Raw genomic sequence first — 25587 nt, forward strand, 5'->3', positions numbered from 1 at the left:
CCGCTGGTGTTCCCCAACAGCTATCACTGCTGTTGATCTATGCCAGCGATTGAAACCACTGCTAGAGGTACCCAACAGGTGTCACCGCCCTAGGTCTATGCCGGCGACGTCAAACACCGCTGAAGGTTCCTGTCACCGCTATAGTGCTATGCCGGCGATTGGAACCACCGCTACAGGCCCAATACGGGATGGAGGCTGTAAAGTGACGCGTGATAGCCCATTCGTAGTTGACATGGGTAATCCAAAAATCAACCTCACTTTCAGATATTTTCAATAAGTCTAAAACCAACAAAAGAACGAAAGTATGCTTTATGGGTATGTTTTGGAGATATATTGATGGGCGGGAATGCTGCTATGAGGGATTGCAATGTTCCCACTGGGAATGCAAGTTTATTAACAAGTTTGTTGAGTAATACAAATTATGAAGTATGTTTTTTTACATCACGCTGATAGAATAATAATTCCATCCATAGACTAAAGTTCTAGCCGTAAGTTTCATTTGTACTTTGTATCCCACCTTCGGTGGGAACTCATTTTCACCTCAAGATAATAAAAAACAAGCTTTAAACAGCTAACACAATCAGGCAAGCTACAACACCTATAGCTTGGGCTTTCCAGCTTGTTTCCAAACCTTAGCACATACCACTCTTTGCGGCTGATTCACCTTATCACATCAAAAGGTGTAAACCATTGTCACGAGTATTGTTCTTGGGGTTATAACAGCAGAGGTTTTTCTCTGTGGCAATGTTGTTCTTTTTGGGAAATATCGAGTAAATAATTTTTTTAAAAAGAAAAAAGCTTCTACAAGACATAAAAAATAACTAGAATATTATGATAAAAATAATGTTTTAATCATGATAAATAATTTAGTTTAAGTTTAAAGTGTAATCCATGATATAACGTCAAAAAAAAGAAAAAAAAAAACATGGGAAAAAACACGTTAAATTTGTTTTGGTGAAAAAATCATGCTTTTTTCCATATTTTTTTACCATCAACATCACCTTTTCTTCGGAACAAACAAGATATCTGTGATAATGGTGTAAACTTCGAAGTGTCAATCAATGGACGGCAACTCGCACTACTATGTGTGACAAAAGAAACTAACATCAAGGCCATGTAGTTTAATGACCAGCTGTGCACGTACTGTCAAGCTCTCAAGCAAACCATCACCACCTGAAAAGAATTCCTGCATAAATGAATGACTAATAAAAGCTGCAAGCAAAACATACTTGTCAAGAAGTTCCTCCTTGACTGATAGAGAATTGATCATAGATAAAATTGTACCAAAGTGAAATGAGATTTCGGACCAACATGATTTGACAAACAAAGCCATGTAAACTTGATCGGAGGAACCTAATATTACTAAATAAGTATTTCAATTTAGGCAGATGGCTCTGATAAAACTAGTAAAAAGCCCATGCTTTCAAACAAAGCACCATACCATAGTAAGAACCCACATGAATTATCCAGCCCTAGAACAACAGAAAAAATCATCAAATCAAAGGAACACCGTAACTTTGAGTTGACAATTGCCCAACATAGGTTGAACAGCCCATGCAAAAGAAAACATCTAATAGTCAAGTTTTGATGAACTTCGACGCAATGTCTGATTATAGCTCCTCACATATTATCTTTAGTAGTAATAACAGGTTGATTTCCAAATGGATTGGGAGTCCTCAAGCCCATAAGCAAAGAAAAACAGTTCCAACTTCAGGTTAAAACTTGGGAAATGAAATTGAGTTCTATAACTACTAGAAAATCTGCAAGGTACTACTCATTTCCAAGTTGATGTACCACACAGTAGGAAAAAGTTGCATAGACGTACAACCAACCATTTTGTACAAAGGTGAACTTGTTTGTGCGCTAGAAGAAGACGTGACAAGATTGAATTCAGTTAACTCAATCAGAACCAGATAACTCAGGTTTATTGTTGAGGCCTAAGACAGCTGAGGCACAACTCGAGACTCAAAACCCCACTAGCCATTCTTCATTGCATATGTCCCCAGTTGGATTAGTAACCATATATAAACCATCAAATTCTCCAATGCTCCAGAGGAAATAATTAATGCTAAAAAAGATTACCTTTAGCATTTCAAGATCTTTTTGGAAAGCCTATCACCTTGGAAAAAGATTCGCGATGGACCACCATCTAGAACTCGTACATCCTGGCAAGAGTGGCACAATTTTGCGAACAGAAATTCCTTTTTCTTTTTCAAGTACACAAAAAATACAAGACTTTCAGACCAGCGATGCATGACGAACCCCAGACACAAGTCTATCCCTAAGCAGTCCACGATAATATCACAAAGTAACTCTCATTTGTAGAGAGAGAGAGAGAGTGTGTGTGTGTGTGTAAGGAATGAGTGAAACCAGCTGGACAGCCTAGTCACAATTATGATTAAATCTTTTTCTTGTAAAATCAACTATGGATGTGATCTTGGTCAATAAAACATTATAAATCCATCTACAAATGACAATGTAAGTGTGTGGCTAAGATTTATAGAAGTATAATAATCAACAGTTAAAGTTTTTAGCTTATAAAACTAATCTTGTATATCCAAAAACTACAATTTTTGTGTTGGTTTTTATAGTTTTAGACATGAAGAACACATCTATATAATTAATTTTAAAAAACTGTAAACAAAATGTGACTGGATAGACCACTCAGCAACTCTCTCTCTCTCTATTTCTCTCTCTCTCTCCCCATATATGTGTATATATATATATATATATATATATATATATATATATATATATCAAGTTGAGCATCATTTCGTTGACGTCTTACAACCTTGAGTTGATTAAGTCAAGCATTGTCATATTCATTATCAGTATCCTCAATATCATCTATTGTTAACTCCTGAACTGGTGGTGAATGAAGGACTGTGACTTTGTAAGATTTGTCACAATAGTGCTGGCACTATATGAATAGGAACTAGAGGTGCGGACGGTGACGGAGGTGATCTTAACTGTTCTGCCCTAGTAAGTAAAACAGTTCTTCTGCTGAAGCGCCCTTCATTTACAAGCATAAAGATGATAAATGGCTGCATTATGCAAAAGAACACACAAATCAAACCAAAAGCTTCCAGATTGAAAAATGAATAAAAAGCATTTCCCAAACTATAGAAAAAAAAAGAACAAGAAAATACGTAAAAAACTATGCAAATTTCAGTTATTGACAGACTGTGGGAGAAGAAGCTTCTTACCCTGGAAGGAAGTTTCATATCCATCAAAATGTAATAAACACCACAAAAAAAGGTTTGATTTGAAAAAAATATTGTAGAAGAAAAGAAAATAAAGACGGTCGCGAACTAGTTATGTTTATTGACAGGATCACTTCAAGACCAATGTAACACAGTCAGCGCTTAAGCCTGTCTAAATTGCTTTGTCAGCTTATTGGAAAATGAAGTAGACATATACACACACATGCATGCACACATAAACACAAACACAAACATTACTTATTTGTTTGCTTGTTTGTTCAGAGATATGTTTGTCTACTTATCAACTTATAGGCACTTGTTAGTACATTTATCCATCAAAATACTTCATTTAAATGCTTCAAACAGATTGAGAAGCTACAAAAGACTACAAGTCAATTAATTAGAATATGGTCTAATTAGTGTACAAGTCGCTGGAAGGATGACTTTTTCATAATGGTCTCTGATTACTTTTGATAATTGCAGCACATCCCCTGTAACAAGAGCAAGTGCCTAAAAGCTCCAAAAAAAAAAGGAACAAACACCCTTCAAGAAGTTTTTTCTTTCTCTTATGGCTGCAGAAGTTGAATCGGTATAAATCTTTTGTCACCTAACCTTTCTTGGCACAGTTGAGAACATAATCAATGCTGACTTGATCCAGTCCAACATCATCCAAAGAAACAGCACCAGTGGACATCACAACTCTCTTAATCAAGTTCCCAAATAAGATAAAATTCACAACCATTCGAATGCTGGATCAGCTCCAACTGTGATTACCTAAATTCACCAATCATTCAGAATACATGTTTTCTATCATCTAAAATTCCAACAACATAAACCATTACTACATGGGTTTGGGCTCCTGGTTTAGTGGACCCAACCCACCCCCTAATAGTTTTAGTTTCTCCCCTGAATGGTCAATCTATTTTTTAGCTAGCATTCGTATCAATCCTTCAAGGTTTTTCATAATCTTAGATGTAGAATTAAACTTTCAATTTCATCTCCCTTAAGGCAGCATGTCTATGCGTATAAGACCGCAGGTCCAAGTGTTGAACCAGATACCAATTATAACAATTCAGCCCACTCTCACATGGGCTCGAACTCCTGGCTTGGTAGATCCCCACCTGCCCCAGCAAATTCTGTTCCTTCCCCAAAAGGGCTAGGAACAAGCACAATCTATCTCTTAGCAGCTTTATTATAAATCCTCTAAGATTTACCATAATCATGCTCAATATCTTCCTGTATTTGACGATGTATGTTCATCAACAACCATCATATTCAGAAATACAATCACCGAGTCATTCTAAGCAGAGACTAACCTCAAAAAAATGGCAATGATAATCCTCCAAACGCTTATCAGCTCACTGCTTTATAGGTGACAAGACAGAATGCATAAATGTTAATTCTTGATTCCCTATTTCTCCTTCGATTGGAAAACAGAGGCCTTCAAATAACTTTTCCTGCATACTTCGCTGTTATTTTAGTGGAATCTTTCTTAGCATTTCAGTGGCATGTTGTAGAAGCCGTTGTTCACCAGTTATGATAAACTGTTATAACAAAGCCAATATGAAAAACATTACATTAGTTACAGTAGAATCAAAAAAATGTGACAACAAAAGGAACGTCAATTGTTTCTAAATGTTTGCATAAAGAACAACAGGATTGATAAAGGTAAAAGAAAAACACTTCTCAACAATTAATGTCATGCTTGAAAGTTTCATAATTCAAACTTCTCAAAGATAATAATATGGCCTCTCAGTATTCATGATAACAAATTCAATGTCACTAAAAATAGGGCCTCATAAAAATATGAATTAAAACGGAGTATATTTCTTCCATTTTCTACAAAGCTTTGGTTGAGAAAAAGAGAAAGTCAAAGAAAGAAACCTTCTTTCTAGAAGTTTCATTTTCAAAACATATCACAATGCAACAACTTGGATACTGCAGCACACTCCCATAACTGAAACAAGTAGATGCAAAAAAAGTCATTTCAACAGAAGGAAAAGATATGTTACAAAGAGATACCTGCTGAAATAAGACCCAAGCATAGCATATACCATGGATAGTCCTTGTGATTCCTAGAATTTGCCAGATTGATTTCAAGAGTTCAAGAATCTCCTACTTCTGTGAAAACGAGATGAGAAATGAAATATTTGCAGTTAGTGTTGTTCAGCCATCTAACCATTGCCAACGATTTCAGTATGAAGCAAACCTCAGCAAGTTTGCCCTTGTCCAGTATGTCAAAAACACTAAATAGCAGCTTCTCATATACTTTAACATTGAGATGGTAACCATCTGCCGAGTGACAGACATCACCTGTTAGATCACCACGTGCAGGCATCTCAGCAAGTGCAAGGGAAATATCCCTCAGAGATCTGAGGCATTCACTCCTTTGTATTTCACCTGCAAAAGATGGAAGAACCTATAATAGAGAAAATAAAACAGAATAAGATAAAGCAAAAACGACTGCAAACGCATTGACCAATTGAATTTGGGAAAAGGAGTAAATATCTCATGTATAAGTTAAAGAAAAGGCAAATAGTCAACTATGTAGAAGGTTATACCTCAGATTCTTCAACCTTTGCCAAAAGGACTGTCAAATCACTTGGTTTATACAAGTCCTTCTTCCAGTATATTTAACTACCAAAGAAAAACAGAAAAAGCAAAAGTTGACTCGGAGCCTGGAAAAGAAGATCTTACAGCTACAGCTTGAAGAAGGATACAACTAGTGTTGTTATGGCCTGCCTGACTCAGCATTATGTATGTGATGGTTTGTACTAGACTTGACATTTCGCATGCAATTAATGTTGTTAGTAGATAGATCATCTCCTGAAAAGGCCATAGGCAAGCAGTGGAGTAGATTCTTAGATTCTTGAAGGATACATTAGAGACTTTGGTATGAACAGTGATAGCTTGGTTGGATATGTTGATTTCAGATTATGCAAGTAGCCTTGATAGGAGGAGATCACTTATTGGCTTGATTTTCTCTCTTGAAAGTTGTGCCATCAGTTGGGAAACTACTTTATAGTCTACTATTGTATTATCTACACAAAGGCCAAATATATAGCAATCATTGAGGCAATTAAAAAATGTATTTGGTTGAGGGGCATGTTATCTTAACTTTGTACAAGTCAAGAAAAATTGATTATTTATTACGATAGTCAAAGTGTCATTCACTTGACCAAAGATTAGATGTATCATGAGATGACAAAACATATTGATGTCAGGTACGATTTTATTCGAAGAGATTTGTTAGGTGTACCTTGAACCCCACATAAGAGAAATATTTTCCACATTTGAGTCTTTAATGAAATAAGTTTAATGATGTGAGTTATGAAAAAAAAGGGAACCATAAAGGCACTCTTCCTTTTACAAATTAGGGTCTGGGGGTTTATTTCTTGAGAAAAAAGTGAGAAAGAAAAGCAGAAAGAAGCATTTTGGCTCGCCATTTACCACAAAGGCTCCATCTTTGATTTAGAGGCTATTTCTTGAGGTATTTGCTTCTATTTTTCCCTTTTGAGAGAGAGAAATGTATTATCTCATTCTCTTCAGTTCCCTCTTTCTTGCTATTCCCTCCAGGGCATTGCCCATTTGGGTCTTGAGGGATTTTACTGTATTGCCTCGTTGTAGCCTCTATTTGACTTGATTAATAGTAGAATCGTGCTCCTCCTTTGCCCATGGGTGTAAGCATATTGTCAAATCACGTATGTCTTGTATTAATGTGTTACTCTTGTTCCCTATGGTTTAACTTTCTTCTTTTTTTAATAATTTCTATGGTGGATTATTGCGATCAGAAAACATAACCATTCCCACTTTTGGGTTGAGTTTTTATCAATCTTTTTTCCGCTCACCTACTTTTCTCTTTCTCTTTTCATTTTTCTAGTGAATCCTAAAAAATATCGTTTTAAGTCTATAGAGAGAATGTGTGTGCATGCATCTGTGTGTGTGTATATAACTGAAATCAGCTGGCCACATTTATAGCCAAAGATTTATTTTTTTAAGGAAAAACGGGTTGGAGGATCACCCCTATTCCATTAAAGTTGAAAGAATGAATGACTAAAAAAAATAACAAACGAGCAGCACAGACACTCAGTTCACCACCGCTCTTGTTCAGAGAGCAAGGATACCACTTATACAGACAACCCTGATGTGAGCAGGCAGATTATGGCCCGTTGCAAATTAATGCACCGATGACTACCATGCTACACTATTAGATTTCAAGAATATACAAGAATTATCCTAAACTATTAGTGGAAATATCCAATTCAAATAAGCAGTTTCCAAACTGGCCCCTCTATGATAGTTCTGCTCACCAAATCTTCTACTATTTACCATTGTTTTTGAAAAAATCCATCGGGAAAGCCTTCATGCCCCAAAAAGTTATCCACCTTCTAGCCTATTACAGCCTGTCTGATCTCCTCTTCTGTCACTGGTTTAAGCAGATACTCATTGTCCTGATCAGAAACCAACATGCCAGGCCATAGATCTTCAGGCAGGGATCCTTTTGAGTCATCTGTAGAGAATTTTTTTTTAAATGATTTTTTCAACTGATTTGAATTTGCATGGGGTCATTAAATGAGCCCTCATCAATTGAAGTTTCAGCAAGCCTTCTCTTCCGAACCATCCTTTTCACCATAGAAAGGAAAAATCTATTATTTCCATCTCTTGTCCAGTTGTCCTTAACCACTACAGTCGACCTCTGCTTCAATAGATCTCTTTTTCTTCCAGGGTCTTATTCAGCTCAGATCTGTTTTCTTCTTCCTTCTCAAACCAATGGTTTGAACCCCTATCATCACAAAAATGAATATCATCCAGCGCTTTCTGCAAACGATCAACTTTTAGATCTACTTTTTCTAAAGCATTCCTTCTCCAGCGGCATAGACCCTTTCTTATTTTGTCCAGCTTCGCACATGGCTGCATCATAGGGCAGCCCTTGTCTTCAACCTGCCATAATCTAGATATAATATTTTGGCAACTTAGGTGTTTGTCCCAGTGAAATGAATATTTGAACACCTTCTTGCCAAACTCACGTTGAATCTGTGAAACAGAAAAATCCACCAACGCTGCATGATCAAAAGAGGCTCTAAAATCTCACCTTAACTTCAGTGATTCATCAAACATCTCAGCTCAAGTTTTATTGTAGAAGCATCAGTTGATTTTACTCATAACTACTCTGCGGACTTAGGATCATTCAACCAAGCAAAGAATCTTTCCCATCCATTAATTATTCTAGACCAACAAATTGGATGAAAGAATTGAAGGCCGTGCAAGCCAAAAATGCCGAGGCCCTACCAACTTCTTAGAAGATTTTCTGACTGAATTAAAATCCCCCAAGATCAGCATTGGACTATGCCTGCCCGTCAACATAGCCGCCAACATAATTCACTGGCCATGTCTGACCCTAAAATCAGTATGCAAATAGACCCCAATGACATCAATCCTCTTCCCTCTTGTCTTTTCCATGAAGATACAATCGTTTCAATACAAATTAAACCGACAACTCAGAAATTTAAACTCATTTTTCTTCTAGGCACAACTAATCCTAGCCCATTTACCTTCTACTTCAGTATGAGATTCCATATCAAAATTTTGAAATCGCCTAAAAAAGCTTAACGGACACTCTTCAGTTAGCATCAAATCAAAGAAGAAAATAATATTAAGATTCTCATGACTAACCAGATTCAGTCAGTCTGTTTGTGCAGCCTTACTGGACAATCCCTGGCGTTCCATAATACCACTTTCATCCTTGATTAGAGATTAAAAGTTTGTCCCCTAGTGGTTAGATACCCCTACAATATTCTCCTCCCCTCCTGCTAGGTTGAATTTCATATTTTGTCCCCCAGGCCAAACATTGACCTCTTAATTTTCTTTCAGAACATAATTATGATTCTTAGTATTTCCTTTCTTCTTCAACATACTCAACTCCTTGTTAGCAAGAGGTTTCTTCCTGCTGGCTTTAGAATTCTTACTTTTGGAACTCTTATCTTGCACAACATGTACAACCATGTTTGAACTTAGTGTTCGATCCTCTATGTTCTTATCTGACCCAGTCTGCTCCTCACCATAGAAAATCTCCATCTCCAATTCCCCACCATTAGGATTCAAACCCACATCTGATTTTCCCTCAAAGTCTTATGCCATAGATGATATTCCACCCATCTCCACACCCCTTTTACTTCCTCCTTTTCTCTCCAGCGATCTGGTTGTTCCCTATCAAGATCAGTTTGTGGCGCGTCTTGATTTTTATTACCAAGCACTGACAACATATTCCCCCTCTGATTGCTTCCTTTAATCTGAGACCAACCAGATTTCGATTTACGTCTCACCACCTTGACTTGGGTCCACTTGTCAATTAGTGGATGAACTACTGGAGCAAGTACTTTCGAGGATTAAAGGAAGCAATGAGAGGGGGAAGCTGCCTGTACCTGAGGACAAGCCCCTTCACCATGTGAAGAAATCCCACATCTAATACAGAACCTAATTCTTGCCTCGTATTCCTCCAATTGCTCAAGAACACAATCACCATCTACTATGCACATAGAATTGACAAGAGAAAAATTGAAAGGAACAAAGGTTCATATTCGAGCAAATCGATTCCTTGCAAATTATTTAGTTAAATTGTCTTCAGCCACCCAGTGGCCGCCAATCAGCTTTTCAATACCTGCCAAAATATGCATATCTGGCAAACAATCCCATATTGGTACACTAGAGGCCGCCTTCATCTTCATTGGCTTCCCCGATTCCCATTTGCTAATTACCAAATACCTATCATGAACTTTCCATTTTATAGGCAACAAGATTTCCACCAACGCCCCCTTAGACGATGCTTGAATGAGAAACAATCCCTTCTGCAACATTGTAAAGGGAGTTGATTCCAAATGTTCAAAGCATTCCAATATATGCATTTGAACCCTAGGATTTCCCCAACTAGGGACCCAATCGCAGACCTCGGAAAGGCAGCACCATTCTTTCATGAATCTCATCAGAAATCACCAAGGCCCGATGTCCATTAACATTATGAATGCCAAGATCGGGGATATCCAACGCATCTTCCCAATCCGCCTCTTTGCCTGCTGCACTTTTGATGATCACCGCCCAAGAACTATATCACTGATTCCCAGCCATGCCCTGCACGCCAGCCTCCTTCATCCTTTTGAGACCTTCCCGCTCCCTTGAACGATCGTCGGGATCAGGCAAGGCCTTGTGAGCTTTCCCCAACCCCTCAGGGTGATTCCATTTCTCAAACCACGGTCTATCATTCTCACCATCATTTCTTTCCTCCACCGGATGGTTTTTTTTTATTTTTTATCACTCAAAACTATTGCAAAAGGTGTACCCTCACTAAAAGTTACGGCCAAATAACTAGATGTTGCAAATGCATTTTTGGTAGACTTTTAAACAACACAAAATAAAAAAATAACCACCAACATAAACTATTAGTTTAATATATATATATATATCTTGTAATTACATATGCTCACATATCAAATTTAATGGGAATCATTTGGCACACATACGCGCACATTGAAAAAGGTAGCTACCATGTGCACATATACCATATTTAATGGGAATCATCTAGACTGTCAATTCTAAGAAATTAGATGGGGGAGATCAAGTTCCTAATTGACAGTTTCACTTAAAAGGCTGCAGATTTGAAGCACAAATACCAGAGTGAAATTTAAATAATCAAAAAATTAAATAAGAAGCACCTCAATATAGAAAATCATACAAAACGGAAATATGATCCTGCAAAAAGCTAACCCTACCTCGAATTTCAGTTAACCTGATACTACGACCTATAAATTGGCCATGCCTGACATTTAAACTCCGATTACATCAAAGGTCAAAAATTGGTTGCGGCCAAAATTCGTTAAAAAATTTAAAAAATGAACCGCACGGAATATGTAATCAAGCAAACTTAACGGCACCTCTACCTTCATTCTCGAGCACTTTCTTCTTGCTCCTCCTTTTGCCCTCAAGCGACGTAGACAAACCTAGGAGCGGCTTCCACGCCTCAATGCCCAGATCGCCCATTCTGTTCTACAAGTCTGCAATCGTAAAACCCACAAGGGACCACCCAAAAACTCTTCAAACTCTCCCGGTGCATCAAACAAGAAAGGAAACAAACTCTGGCAAGGGTTTAAGCAAGAGAACATCCACAGCGCCTGAACCGCCAAACTAATCCATCTGCACGCCAAACATGTACTAAATCTAATCACCGATAACGTTCGAGAAGAGAAACAATAAATCAAAGGAAAATCAACTTGCAATGTCCAACACTCTAACTGATCAGAAAGCACGAAATGAAGACGAAAGAAAGAAGCACGTAATCACAGCCCGCATTCAACTGAATAGGGAAAAAATCCTCAGAAATTGAGAGAAACCCTAAAAAGAATTCCAGCTAGGAGGAAAAAGGGAGATGAAGTAAAATGATCCATCAAACAAGAAAGAAAACAAACTCTGGCAAGGGTTTAAGCAAGATAACATCCACAGCGCTTAAACTGCCAAACTGATCCGTCCGCACACCCAACACATACTAAATCTAATCACCGGTAACACTCGAGAAAAACAATAAATTAGAGGCCATGTTGTAATGTCCACACTGTAACCAATCGGAGAGCGCGAAACAAAGAAGAAAGAAGGAAGCCCGTAATCGCAGTCCGCATTCAACTGAATAGACAAAAATTACCTTAGAAATTGAGAGAAACCATGAAAAGAATTCCAGCTAGGAGGAGAAAGGGAGACGAAGTACAACCTCTTTTGCTTTTCCTCTTCAAAAACGAGAGAGAGAGAGAGAGCAGTGCTACGAGATTTGTTGTTACCGTGGGTTTAAAAGGGCAAACCGAATCTGTAACCGACCCGAAAAGAATTTTCCAATACACGGGTCCGTCAATTTTCACGACAGGTTGGCTTGGATATCTAATCAAAACCGGATCTCATTTAACCTATAACATAACATGTAAGTCCAAAATGATTTTGCTCCAGAAAATATTGGGGTTCAGTTTCTGGATTAATTGCACACCAAGTATCTACGAATTGTGGATTCTCCAATTTGATCAGGTTTGCAAAGAGATCTATCGTCTGGCTCGTGAAAATTGAAGAGGGTTTGTAATTAAGCGATCAATGTGCTAGTTGAAGCGTTACGGAGATGGTTTCTCGATGCACCAAAAGCAAACCAAGTATCTTAAGAGCAGTACAGATGACTTAAATTTGGGTTAAATTTGGGTGGTAGGTAAATTTGGGTGGTAGGTCTCCTATGCTCACCCAAATGAGATCTTGGAAAGCTTAATGAGTCAGCACATATGGTCATTGTTCTTGGCCAATTTAAAAATGGTTTTTCTAATTGACAAAGTTTCTAAGAGAAGGAAGAAGAAGAGGAAGAAACGTAAAGCTCTGTCAACAATTTGGTTTCCAACGTTCTGATTTTCCTTCGATCTTTCCCTTATAAAATTTATTTAATAACACATATTTTGGAACATGTACTTTACCACTTATATATGTGCAAACACAGAAAACACATCCCACGTAATTTTCAACAAAAAAGATAAAAGTGGTAGGCAGTATATAGCTGAATGTCTAGAAAACGTAGATCAGTTCAAATGCATAAGCCTTACAAATGTTTGGTTGTCTGAAACACCCATTTTTGGGATGCTGGGACCGAGGTGCTTAGATTAGCATGGGCTGGGCCTGGTCGGTAATGTGACTCTACAAAATCAAGGGTTTACACCCTAATGGGGACTGAGTCAAGTATAAACGTACACCTGCACCATCTTGTTTCAAGGAGGGACAAAAGGTGGGTCTTAAAAGTGGTTTAAATGTGACACTTGGCATAGTACATGCTCTCTCTCTCTCTCTCTCTCTCTCCAGCCACACATACACAGATGACCAATGGTAAGTCATCTGCAGCCCTTGTTCTTCCTTCCTCTTCTAATCTCTCTCTCTCTCTCCAGCCACACATACACAGATGACCAAATGGTAAGTCATCTGCAGCCCTTCTTCTTCCTTCCTCTTCTAATTTCTCTCTCTCTCTCTCTCTCTCTCTCTCTCTCTCTCTCTCTCTCTCTCTCTCTCTATAGCAAGGGTTCTGAGCTCTCAAAAACCTTTTTGCTTGAGCGAGGGTTTTGATGGTCCCCTTGCTTGCTCGAGTGAGGTTCCCTGGTTCTCTACTCAAAATCCTCGCTCGAGCGAGGGTTCCCCGGTTCTCTACCCAAAATCCTTAAGTGAGGTTTCTCTGGTCAAAACCAAGTACCTTACTCACATGAGCTTGGGTTCTCTGCTTGAGCTGAGCCAGGGCTCTAAGCCTCTGAGCCCATAACCCTCACTCGAGGGATCTATCGCTTGCTCAATTGAGGGCTTTGAGCACAAAACCCTCGATCTGATTTTTTTTTTAGGTTTTTGTCATTTCTTTTTTCTGCATAGGCCTTTGAAGTTTGGCTCTCATCATCTCGCCCCTGCAGCCATCTCTACCATCTCCTTTTGTAGCAAGGAAGAAAGAAGCGAGGCCTCTGCTGAAGGTAAACAATCTGGATGAGTTGAGCTCAAGTTCCATTATTGTCAACCGATTCGATTTCAGGTGAGCTTTATGAAGCTCGGCTCGAGCTCGAACTAAGCAAAATAAGAGCCAAGCTGAGTTCGAGCTGGGTGAGCTCGGACTTGACTCGGCTTGTGTTCAACCCTAGTTGTGATGCATGAAGAAATTGAATCTCTGCATAGAAATCAAACATGAAAGCTTGTAAATTACTTAAGGACAAGATGATAATTTTTTGCAAGTGTGTCTTTAAGAAAAAGGAAGGTACCTCACAGTTAGTAGATGCAAAGGACAAAACATGGTTAGTTGCAAAAGGCTACAACTAGGTAGAAGAAACTAATTTTAGTGATATTTTTTTCTCTTGTTGATAAGCATAGTTCTATACTTGCTTTAGTTGCCATGTTTGATATGAAATTAGAATAGCTTGATGTTAAAATAACATTTTTATTTGGTAAATTATTAAAAGAATATCTATATATATATACACATCAATTTGAAGATTTTGTTGTTGAAGGAAAAGATAATCATGCGTGTTTTCTAAAGAAATCATTATATTACTTGAAGCAATCTCGTAAGCAGTAGTTGAGGGGCATGTTATCGTAACTTTATACAAGTCAAGAAAAGTTGATTATTTATTACGATAGTCAAAGTGTCGTAACTTGACCAAAGATTAGATGTATCATGAGATGACAAAACATATTGATGTCAGGTACGATTTTATTCGAAGATATTATTGCACTGGATAAACTTATTGTGAAGAAAATTGGTACCATTGAAAATCCTGCATATGTTTTAACCAAGCAGTTCTAATTGCTAAGTTCAAGCAATGACTGAATTTGATTGGTGTTTTTACTTTTTGAGATGAGCCTTTTTCAGGCTATGTTGGTGAAGTGGAGTCTGTTAACTATTTTGTCAAAGCTATGATGGTGTATAAGTTAAGGAAGAGATTTGTTACGTGTACCTTGAACCCCACATAAGAGAAATATTTTCCACTTAATGATGTGAGTTATGAAAAAATAAGGGAACCATAAAGGGCACTCTTCCTTTTACAAATTAGGGTCTAGGGGTTTATTTCTTGGGAAAAATTTGAGAAAGAAAAGCGAAAAGAAGCATTTTGGCTCGCCATTTACGACAAAGGCTCCATCTTTGAATTAGAGGCTATTTCTAGAGGTATTTGCTTATATTCTTCCTTTTTGAGAGAGAAAAAGGTATTATCTTATTCTCTTCAGTTCCCTCCTTCTTGCGATTCCTCTAGGGCATTCCTCGATTTGGGTCTTGAGGGATTTTATTGTATTGCCTCGTTGTAGCCTCTATTTGACTTGATTAATAATAGAATGGTGCTCCTCCTTTGCCCATGGATGTAAGCAAAGAGTGTGTGTGCATGCATGTGTGTGTGTGTGTAACTGAAATCAGCTGGCTACATTTATATCCAGAGAGTTATTTTTTTAAGCAAAAGCGGGTTGGAGGATCACCCCTACTCCATTAAAGCTGAAAGAATGAACGACTAATAAAAATAACAAATGAGCAGCTCAGACACTCAGTTCACCACCGCTCTTGTTTAGAGAGCAAGGATACCACTTCTATAGAAATGAAATCATTACACACAATGTTATTTTGAATCCACCTAGAAAAACCAAAGACAACCCTGATGCGAGCAGGCAGATTATGGCCCATTGCAAAATTTCTGCAACGAAGACTTCCATGCTACACTATTAGATTTCAAGAATATACAAGAATTATCCTAAACTATTAGCGGAAATATCCAATTCAAATAAGCAGTATCCAAAACTGGCCCCCCTATTATTATCCACCAGAGTTTACTCCTTTCATCGAACTATCTTTCCAAAGAAGCCCTGCATAGAATCTTCCTTGCTCCTTCCTTCATGAAGGTCAATCTTATGACCCAACCCAACAAATTCTTAGTAAGCCAAAAAAGGGTAAAAAACTAAAAATACTAGTTCTTTTCCACAATTGAATCGCTCACTCCACATGTAGTGGCCAATCTTGCTTTAATATCACTTCAACACAGGCATTCCAAACATTCTTTTTTGCCTCTCTTGTTTTCCTGCACACATTCTGGTGTTTAACCTTGTTTCTAAAACACCATATTCTCCAAACGACAAGATTAAAAACCAAACCTCCCAACATTTCTTCATCTCTTTGCATAGCAGTCTTTTGTTAAACCACCACACAATCTTAGCGCAAATGTCCCTAACTGGCTTCCGACCAATGCCAAATCATGCAGCCACAAAAGCCCAAATATTAGCGGTGAAGGAGCAAGTAGACAACACATGGTCTTGAATGTCTACATGTCTTTTGCATATAAAATGGATCGATGCCAAGTTTAGGCCAAAACGTTGTGCCCTAACTTCCGTGGTAGCCTTCCATGTAACTCCCACGAATTTTTCTTTTTCTTTAATTATTGTGAAAACATAAATATAGGTACAGGTTATAAATGGTAGATTTAAATGACTCTTAAAAATAGTTGAAACTATCAACTACATAATAGAGGGGCAGTTATGGAAAGGAAGGAAAGGGGTTACTAAACATATACCTGGCTGGAAGAAGTAACTGAAATATTAAAAGAAATAGTAAAAAATTGAAAGGTTATTTCTCCCTTGAGAGAGACTACAAAATTCATATCGCAGTTTTGGAGGCCTTGAAGAGGGTCTATTTAACCCTATACTGCAGCATTCTAGGTTCCTATTTGCTGCAGCCATAGAGGTTAGGGTTTCAGCAACTAGAAATTGGGGAAAAGTGAAAGCTAACCCTTGTTTTTCCTGCATCTTGGGGTGAAGATCAAGAGCAAAGAGGAACTGGTCCACATGACTATCATCCGCGGCTTGGAGGATCAAGAAAGCTATGGAGCTAGGGTGCTGATAGTAAAAAATCAGGGGCTGTACAGTTAGAGAGACCCTGGTAAGTGTTATTTAGTTTCTTTTATAAATAATCTGTATAGGTAGGTATATATATAATAAGCAAGGAGAATTCTACTTGGGGGGCTGAAATTACACATGAGAATGCATGTTTTGCAAAGAAATCATTTTAGACTACCTTGGAACGACAGCCCTCTTGGTGGACTGAATTGACTGCAGCATGAAGCAATAAGGTATGGGGATATTCAGACATCAGCATGTAGTTCATGTATGTTATGCTCATGAAATATAGATGCATATAAGTAAATATGTAATGTGTATCCGAACAGGCCTAGAGTAATAAGTAGGCTGTTGGACTGAAATAGTTAGTATGCATTACATTAAAATGAAAGGATGATCACGATTATGGAGTTGTTTCTGAAATTTAGAATACAATCAGATTTATTAAGGAAGTATTTTGCATGATCAGTCTTACAATAGATGGTGAATGTATTGGTGATGTGACGTGATGATATATAAATTTCAGATGTGCATAGATTGATATTTTCTGTAGCTGGTGGCACTTAGTTGTAAGTTCAACAGGGAAAACCACTGTTCTTATGAAGATCTGTATATATATATAAATATATATGCATCTATATATAAGGTACACATATAGATCTTCAGTGTATACTTATACATAATTATATGTAGCTGTGAATTCAATTTGCGGGATATATGTTGCAGTAGCTGGACTGAATACAAATGTGCTTGCATGTTGAAATGATATGGGTGGTAAGTTCCTTCGTAATGGGTCTGGTGATGATAGGAAACTGTAGATGTATATCACCAAAATTCAGTAGGAGTAGGATATATCAACCATGTCTCTTAGCTATTATGTTTCTGTCATATCCTTCTAAGGATCTCATGCATTATGTTAGTGTTTAAATCATAACAAAACACAAGAAAGAAAAAGAGAGAGTCTTGCATCAACATTAACTAGACCTATGCAAAACATAACACGATTGATACAAGGCCTACTTAGCAGGGGACTGCTTCGTACTCTATGATTGTCACTCAGTTGAAGTTAGTAATACTAGATATGTAGGGGAATATTTAATCGTAATAGAAGCACACAGCTCTTATACATTGGTATGTTTATATAATAACACATAACAGAACTCAATCTGATTTGGGTGAGGAAATTCTGAAATACTCAGTCATCCCTTGATGACATGCTGAGCAACAGTGAGTAGCCGCACATGCTTAGAATGGTTGGAAATAAAAATTATTTAGTAAACCTGAAGATTTGATTAAAGAACAGTAAGATTCTCGTGTTATCTACGAATTAACCAGAAGAGATCAATGGGATGAATCTAAAGAGATAGAATCACCTTTTTGAATAAGGTTAGCCTAGGAATGTCATCAAAGGAATTGTTGTTTTGCCTAATACAGAAAATTCATTCAATAAGCAAAACTAACAAGAACAGGGGAACCAGAAATAGAATCAGGATAAAAAATTTACAGAAATTTTCAGGACAGGAAATGAGAATACACCAAATGGAAACTAGTAGAAGTCGACAATCAAACATCTAAAATATCTGGTTGAAACTGTTGGCTGAAACCACTAAGCTCCATAAGAGTTAAGGTATTATTGTAGGGTGTGTGCAGTGTGGGGCTGAATGGAGAAAAACTGTAAAAGATGTGGTTTCAGAGATCGGTGTAGCTAACTTGGACATGTGGTTCTTCCTACTAAAAGTGATAAACATGAATACAAAGGTAAAATGTTGAAAGCAACTACTGAGAACAAAGAAATTCCAGTAGGGGAGGAAACAAAAAAAAAAGCTAGAGATGTAATAAACAATTGTATATAAACGCTACAGTTCTTTAACAAAGAGCTGAGGTAACTCAAACGTTGGTATCTCATGTACTTAAATTAAGTTGGTTGTGCCCTCAAATATGATCAAATTGTGAGGGGACAATAGCCTGAATCATTAGTATAAAGCCTTAGGGTGGTTCAGCCATATATATATATATAAACAAGGAGATATATGAATGTATGAGGTGTATTCCATACCAGTGGATACACATATATACGAATTGATAAAGGACCATAAATAAACAAAGTTTGGTAGTGTATACCTGATGTGTATGTTATAGTGGTTGTCCCTAATTCTTGGGAATTTAAATTGGCTAGACTGGTTTTGTTTTGGGATTGGGGCCTAAAGTTGGCTTTCAGGAGAGTTAATAAACTATGTCTAGTAAGGATAACCCTCACATTTGAATGCATAGAACAAGCCGTGGACTATATTTTATACAATGGTACATGCGAGTGTGAGCATGAACTTTGGTCTAGTAGTTGGTTTTGTCTAGGGAGATGGTGATGTGCATGAGCTTACTTTAGTCGCACGCTCCTCCGTCTGCGCTTGATGACCCACAGGGTATTGGGCGGCACAAGGGCTCGGGATTTTGTTATGATTTTGGTTGGAGAGCAGGGCGTCTCCTGATCCCTCAACCCGAGTGCCTAGAGGGGCTGGTCTACCACTTTGGGTAACACCGGTGGTTGGACCCTGTTGCTGCAGCGGCGATCTGGGATATCTCAGGAGGCTTCACTTCAGGTTACCCTTGTTCAGTTTGGATCGCATGGTGAAAATATAATCTGTGCAACCTGTGAGTTGTGCCTATAGGGTTTTTGTTGTTGGTTCGTCACGATGACCATGATCATTGTTAATGGACCATGGTTATAGTTCTACAAACATATGGAGGTCAGGTACACCTCATTCATAATGATAAGATCTAACCCTAAGGTGCATTATGGATTGATGACTTACGGACATCGACCATAAAGTCCCCATATGTATTGTTTAACATAATTCTAAACTTATTTTGTCATACCATGTTCCATGAATGATTGGATGTTTCCATACTCAAAAGAAATCTGACTCTTCTTTCGATCCCTATAGGTAGTTCTTGAGAGATCGTGGCTACAGGAGTGACATCCTCAGTCTTTGTGATGGACCGGCATTGGCAATCTGGAGACTACGTCGAGTCTGGACTTTATGGATACTTTAGTTGTTTTAGTCTAAGTGTTCTTTGTGGAGTCAAAAAGGGTGTCTCTTTTGTTGGCATTTGATTTGTTTTCTGTTTTGGTCATTGCTCAAGTTTGTTCGGAATAAGACTCAATGTTTCTTCTGTTATTATCTATAAAAAAAAAATTGGTGTCAAAAAACTTGGGTCATGACACCCCAAAGCTACCTATATAGACTACCCAACAAGCCCTAGGAAGGGAGCCAGACAGCTAGATTTTCTTTCTCCAATTAATAGTTGTACTCAGCCAGACAACTAGATTTTCTTTCTCCAATTAATAGTTGTACTCTTTTTTCAAATCCTCTCCCAAATCTGGCTTTTGGATGTGATTGGAGGGTTGTTGTTACGCCAACATACGGTGTCATGACCCTGGATGAGTTGAACATTACACCTTTCTCCTATAGAAGCAAAAACTTTCCATCTGGCTTCCCCCTTATATCTCAGTAGTGCATTTTCCATGTTGACCTTAAGTCTTCCTGCTAATTAACGAGATTGTGTAACTCTAAAGGAAAGAGAGAACTTCTATTTTTCTATTTGTGCTTTTCTGTCGCACTACTTTACAATGAGCACAATTGTGCTTTGTATACTAAAAACAAATGAATATTCTCAAAAAGATATTTTCTGTTATAACAAATAGTTGTTGCTTTGCTCGACCACGAATTCCAGCATTGCTCTGCTCCACCATGAGTTCCAGCAAGCCTAGCCACTTCTAATCTTTCACGCAAGGCCTGATATCAAAAATATTTCATAATACATCTAACGGATACTGATTTTCTTTGGAGTGTATTTCAGCTGAGTTAATATACCCCCTCAAACTGGATTGGGTGTTGTAGCTTTAGTCCAAGTTTGTTCCTTAAATAAAGAAATTGAGCTCGTCCCAATGGTTTTGTGAAGATATCTGCCACCTGTTCTGCTGAAGGGATATATCTGGTTTCAAGGAGTTTGGATGCAACTCTTTCTCTGATATAATGGTAGTCCAATTCAATGTGTTTGGACCTGCTGTGCATTACTGGGTTAATGGTCATGTGTAATGCAGACATATTATCATAGTACAATATTGGTGTCTTGGATAGACTAACCCCAATATCACGCAATATATAAGTGATCCAAGTCATCTCTGCTACTGTCGAGTTTAATGCACGGTACTCTGCTTCTGAGATTGAACGTGCTACTTTCGGCTGTTTCTTAGCAGACCATGAGATGCAGTTTGGCCCAAGATAAATGCCATATCCAGTTGTTGAACGTCGGGTGATTGGACACCCAGCCCAATCAGTGTCAGAGTACCTTTGAAGAAGCATGCAATCAGTTGGTTGTAATGAGGAGTTTAGAAACATGGGCTCGACTGATTGCAATGAGGAGTTTCTGCCATAGGTGTGTTGCTAGGCTTACAATCACTCAAGTTTGCATGTTGAAGAATTTCCTTTGCATATCTTGTTTGATTTAAGAATATGGCATCTTCTTCTTGTTGTACTTGTATGCCTAGGAAGTGATGGACATCTCCTAGATCTTTCATAGCAAAAGCTGAACTGATATCTGCAATAAAACTTATGATTATATCTTGTCTATCACCAGTAATTAGAATATCATCAACGTATAAAAGAAGCAATATGGTTCCATGCTCACCTTTATAAATGAACAGCGATGAGTCTACTGGACTGCAGAAAAACCCATAATTTGTCAGCAAGTTGCTGAATTTGTCCAACCACATTCTTGCAGATTGACATATAAAGCCTTATTTAGTCTACAAATGTAGTTAGGCTTATTTGGGTCTCTAAATCCTGGTGGCTGATCCATGAAGACAGGTTCATCTAGTTCGCCATGGAGGAAAACATTCTTGATGTCCATTTGATGTATCCTCTATTTTCTTGACAAGGCAACAGTAAATATAATTCTGATTGTTGTTGGCTTAATAAAGGGTGAAAGTGTTTCAATGAAGTCCACTCTTGGTATTTGGTTGTATCCCTTTGCCAAAAGCCTCGCCTTCAACATGTCCAAGCTTCCATCCACTTTAACTTTGGCTTTGAAAACCCACTTGCATCCAATGATGTGTTTTGCATGTTTTCTTGGAACCAAGTCCCACGTTTCAGTGGTTTTAAGAGCATCATCTCCTCCTTCATGGCAGCTGCCCAACCTCTATGTGATAAGGCTTCTTTGATAGAATCAGGTTCTTTAGGAAGTAATGTACATGACAGTAGGTATAGTGGGTTGGGTTAACTATTCCATGCATCGAATGTGTCTCAATCTACTGTATGAGAGTTGGTGTTATGCCTACTTCAGGTTTTGCTCATTTGCAAATGTGTTTGTCTCCTGTGAGTTGTTGTTTTCCTGCTCATTAATGTTCAAACTTCTGATGTGAGAGCTTGAAGTATTGTGGTTATGTTCATCACCAACCACTTCCTCTATTCCATGCATCTTGGCTATTTCACTTTCTGACAAAACAGACATAGGTTCTTGTTCTTGTGTCTTGGCGCCCAAGTATTTCTTTGTTTCTTCATTTTAAGGAAACCAAGCATCATACTGAGTTCTAACATTTTCAACCTTTGTGTCTACCACACTCTTGCATGGAAAGCTGTGTTCATCAAATATGCAATGCTTGGAGATGTAAACTCATCCTGCTTTAAGGTGTAAGCATCTATAGCCTTTATGCAAAGTGTTGTAACCCAAAAATATACAAGGTATTGATCTTGGTTCTAGCATATGTCTGGCATAATCTCTCAAGTATGGGTAGCATAAGAACCTGAATGTTCTCATGTAATCATACTCAGGCCTGACACCAAACAACTTCTCATAAGGCGATTTCATATTCAAGAGTGTTGTAGGAATTATGTTATGAACCCAAACAGCAGTGTTAAATGCATCCACCCAATACTTTAGGGGTAAATTTGCATAGAATAACATCGCTAGACCCAACTCAGTAACAATTCGATGTCTTCTTTCAGCTTGCCCATTCTGCTGTGGTGTGTATGGGCAAGACATTGTATGACGAATTCCATTGTAGTCAAATTTTTTTTTCATTCTATTATTATCAAATTCTGTTCCCCCGTCTGAATGAATGATCTTGATCATTTTATTGAACTGATTCTTTATGTAAACAATAAACTTCTCAAAACAAGACACAAAATCTGATTTCTCTCTTAGAGCAAAAATCCAGCAATATTTTGTGGAATCATCAACAAAAATTGCATAATATCTCATCCCTTGTACTGAAACTATTGGTGATGGCCCCCATAAATCACAGTGGAGCATATCAAAAGGTTGTGTCTCTTGTTTATCTGCAGTAAATATGTGGAATAAATATTGTAGTTTTTGTTTTAATGTCACAGTGTTATGGCATAGTGAATTAAGAGTTTAATGTCAATAGTTATGACATAATAAATTGTGGTAATGGGGAGGTTTTTATTTTTTAATATCTTTTAATATCATGTTTGTAATGACCATTAGTGTGGAGGTTTATGAGTTATAAGTTGAGTGTCTTGAGGTAGCCTATAAATAGGTGCATTGGTTTGTGCCATTTGTATCAAGTGTAAAGTGTGCCAAGGTAGCCTTATGGGAGTCGTGAGTTGTATGAGTGCTCTCTTGTGTTCCTTTATTGTTTATTACCAACAAAAGAAGCATGAGTCGGCTGTATGAATAATGAGAAGGCATAAATCCATCACCTAAATTATATTTCACACTATGATTATCAAGTTTTATCTACTTGGTTGGCTCCGTCAATTCATACTTGAAATCTTAGATACAGAAAAACAAAGGGAAGCAAATCTGTAGCCAAGTACCTGGACACCATCCCAATCAAATAGAAGCCAGCCATGAAGATCAACACAAGATGGAGAATCAAGTTATGTGGAAAATGGGATAAAATTGGGGCATAACATAACTAAGAAGGAGACCTGTGTTTGCACCCCCAGCAGTTTTTTGCTTGAATGAGAAAACATGTAACCTATATACTTCATGTGCACACATCCTTTACCAGCTGACCTTTCTTGTAGGTTGGCAACGCCTGCAGCATGTTGATCATCAATAAGCAGTAGACAAATTCATACATTCTCGACAATTTTTACTGTTTTCCTTTTAGTCATCTGATGCATGGTGTTACCGCTAGTACCACCAACACATATTTGGTGTTATTTACTGACCCTAGATTTCTTACAAGTTTGAAATACTTCCTAGTTTTCTTTAATTGTTCTTTGATCCAAGAAGCATACGCTTACAAAGTAACTATAGAAGCAAAGAAATTACAAGTGAACACTAGTAGTATAGGAAGTACAAATAAATAAATAAAAATAACATGAAAATTAATAGAAATTAATATAATGGTAAAGAAAAAATGACCTTATATTTATAGCAATATCACAAGTATACGTTCAAACATCTAAAATGCACAGCGAGAAAACAAAGATAAATTAATGTGAAAAATGAGATAATCTATTCTGTACCCTTGATTCAGGAAAAAACTAAAACAGAAAAAAAAAACAATCGTCATTAGGTAATTAGTTGTATTTTATATTACACTGCTGGTATAAAATCATACAAACATTTTGGTAGGCCAAGCCTATACAAAGAGTAGAGAAACGGGGTATGGGCTCGCACTCGGCTCCAAAAATAACAGACATGAGAGATCTTATAGCGAACCAGACATGAAGAACCTAAAGCAAAGCATGGTATTCTGCTATTTGACAACTTGCGAAATGATTTACTGATCTATGACTTTCGACTGATGTGTCTGCAATGACATGCTGCAGTTGTGTTCATAGGTTACAGGCCTGAGTTTCCTAAAGTTGGTGACAGGTTCTCAGAGGAAGTACACAGAGTTGGATTGGCGATGCTCAACTACTCCTAAAAATGTACGAAATATAAGATGCTCATAGTTCAATCTAATTTAATTTACATATTAACATAGTAGTGTGCTTAAATTAATGTGTTACAGTTTTCATCATGCGGAGCAAAATTCTGAAGAGGAAAGTTAATCCAATGCATGACTGTCATGGTAATTTTTTTTTCAATTTGTAGTGGTTAGTATTCTATTTATGCATTTTATGAACTAACTATTGTAAATCTTTTGCAGTTGATATCTTTCGTGATGCAGAGTCACGGATAAGCTTATGATAGCATGGAATGTTGATGTAAAACTCTTAGAATGTGAACTTTTGGATATTAAACTTGTGGTTCTAAATGAACCAAAGGATGTGGTTTGTACATCCAGCGATAACTCTGTCTGTGAACTCTCATGCCTATTATAACTTTAGCATCTTTTGCTTTTGGCCTTCATATTGTTGCATTGTTTTCTTTTGCTTCAGCTCCTCGTTGCACTTCTTCTGTATACCTCAATAACAGAAAAAGACGGAATTAGAAGACATTTCTTCCATTAATGGCAGTCTTTGATTGTGTTCTCCTTCATGGCTTTGTTTATTTTATCTTTTGTAACAAAGTGAATGATGTTTAAAGTGTGTGATCATGTTTAAGAGAATTGGTTGTAACTATGTGATGATTAAGAATATTGATTCTAATTCTTCTTGTGTAAGAAAAACTGCTTAATGTGAAATGGTGAGAGTTGAGAAACCAAGTAATGCTGTTGGAAAACCAGGCCAAGGGACGACGGGCCAAATCCTAACCCAACACAGTCTAGCCCGGCCCTATCCACCTCGGCCCGACCTATTTAGCTGTTAAAAAATGGGCCGGGCCGGGCCTCAGACATGGTTGACTAGGCCCGGTACCTAGCCTGGCCTGGCCCATTGATTGTCAGACCGGGTAGCAGGCCGAACCAGTCCAAATTTGGAATGTTAATGGCGGGTCGCGGAATTGCCAGATGCCCATGTCAAGCGACCTCTCCCTCCTTTATCGTTGCATAAGAGAGCAAAACAGTGGAAACGAATGCGCTGGTGGTGATTTTTGTGCATGTTTCTCAGCCCTCTTTTTTATC

The 25587-nt window shown here is 37.8% G+C and overlaps 1 protein-coding gene across 11 annotated transcripts; it reads right to left on the minus strand.

Moving 5' to 3' along the window:
* Positions 1 to 1086: 1086 nt before the first annotated feature.
* Positions 1087 to 12015, minus strand: LOC116258195 (protein unc-13 homolog). 11 transcript variants are annotated; one of them, XR_007573991.1, is made up of 6 exons: positions 11956 to 11975; positions 11135 to 11387; positions 5765 to 5840; positions 5473 to 5603; positions 5226 to 5324; positions 1284 to 3044 (listed from the first exon to the last, which is right to left on the minus strand). XR_007573991.1 is itself a non-coding variant. In XM_031635350.2 (5 exons), the coding sequence occupies exons 2-4, from the start codon at positions 11232 to 11234 to the stop codon at positions 5319 to 5321; spliced, it is 297 nt and encodes a 98-aa protein (XP_031491210.1). In that variant the 5' UTR covers positions 11235 to 11387; positions 11956 to 11975; the 3' UTR covers positions 1087 to 1173; positions 5226 to 5318. The 11 variants fall into 11 exon arrangements, 1 of the variants encoding a protein (XP_031491210.1); XR_004173625.2 differs by lacking the exons at positions 1284 to 3044; positions 5765 to 5840 and adding an exon at positions 1087 to 1173; XM_031635350.2 differs by lacking the exons at positions 1284 to 3044; positions 5765 to 5840 and adding an exon at positions 1087 to 1173 and having other exon boundaries at positions 5413 to 5603.
* Positions 12016 to 25587: the final 13572 nt, after the last annotated feature.

This window comes from Nymphaea colorata, chromosome 7 (genome assembly GCF_008831285.2).
Source record: "Nymphaea colorata isolate Beijing-Zhang1983 chromosome 7, ASM883128v2, whole genome shotgun sequence".
NCBI lineage: Eukaryota > Viridiplantae > Streptophyta > Magnoliopsida > Nymphaeales > Nymphaeaceae > Nymphaea > Nymphaea colorata.

Excerpts from the sequence above, each read along its gene's own strand:
- LOC116258195 (XM_031635350.2), bottom strand. The coding sequence starts at position 11,234 with ATGGGCGATCTGGGCATTGAGGCGTGGAAGCCGCTCCTAGGTTTGTCT. Across the intron at positions 5,604-11,134 it reads GAAAGTGCTCGAGAATGAAG|GTGAAATACAAAGGAGTGAA; the intron begins GTAGAGGTGCCG and ends CATCTTTTGCAG.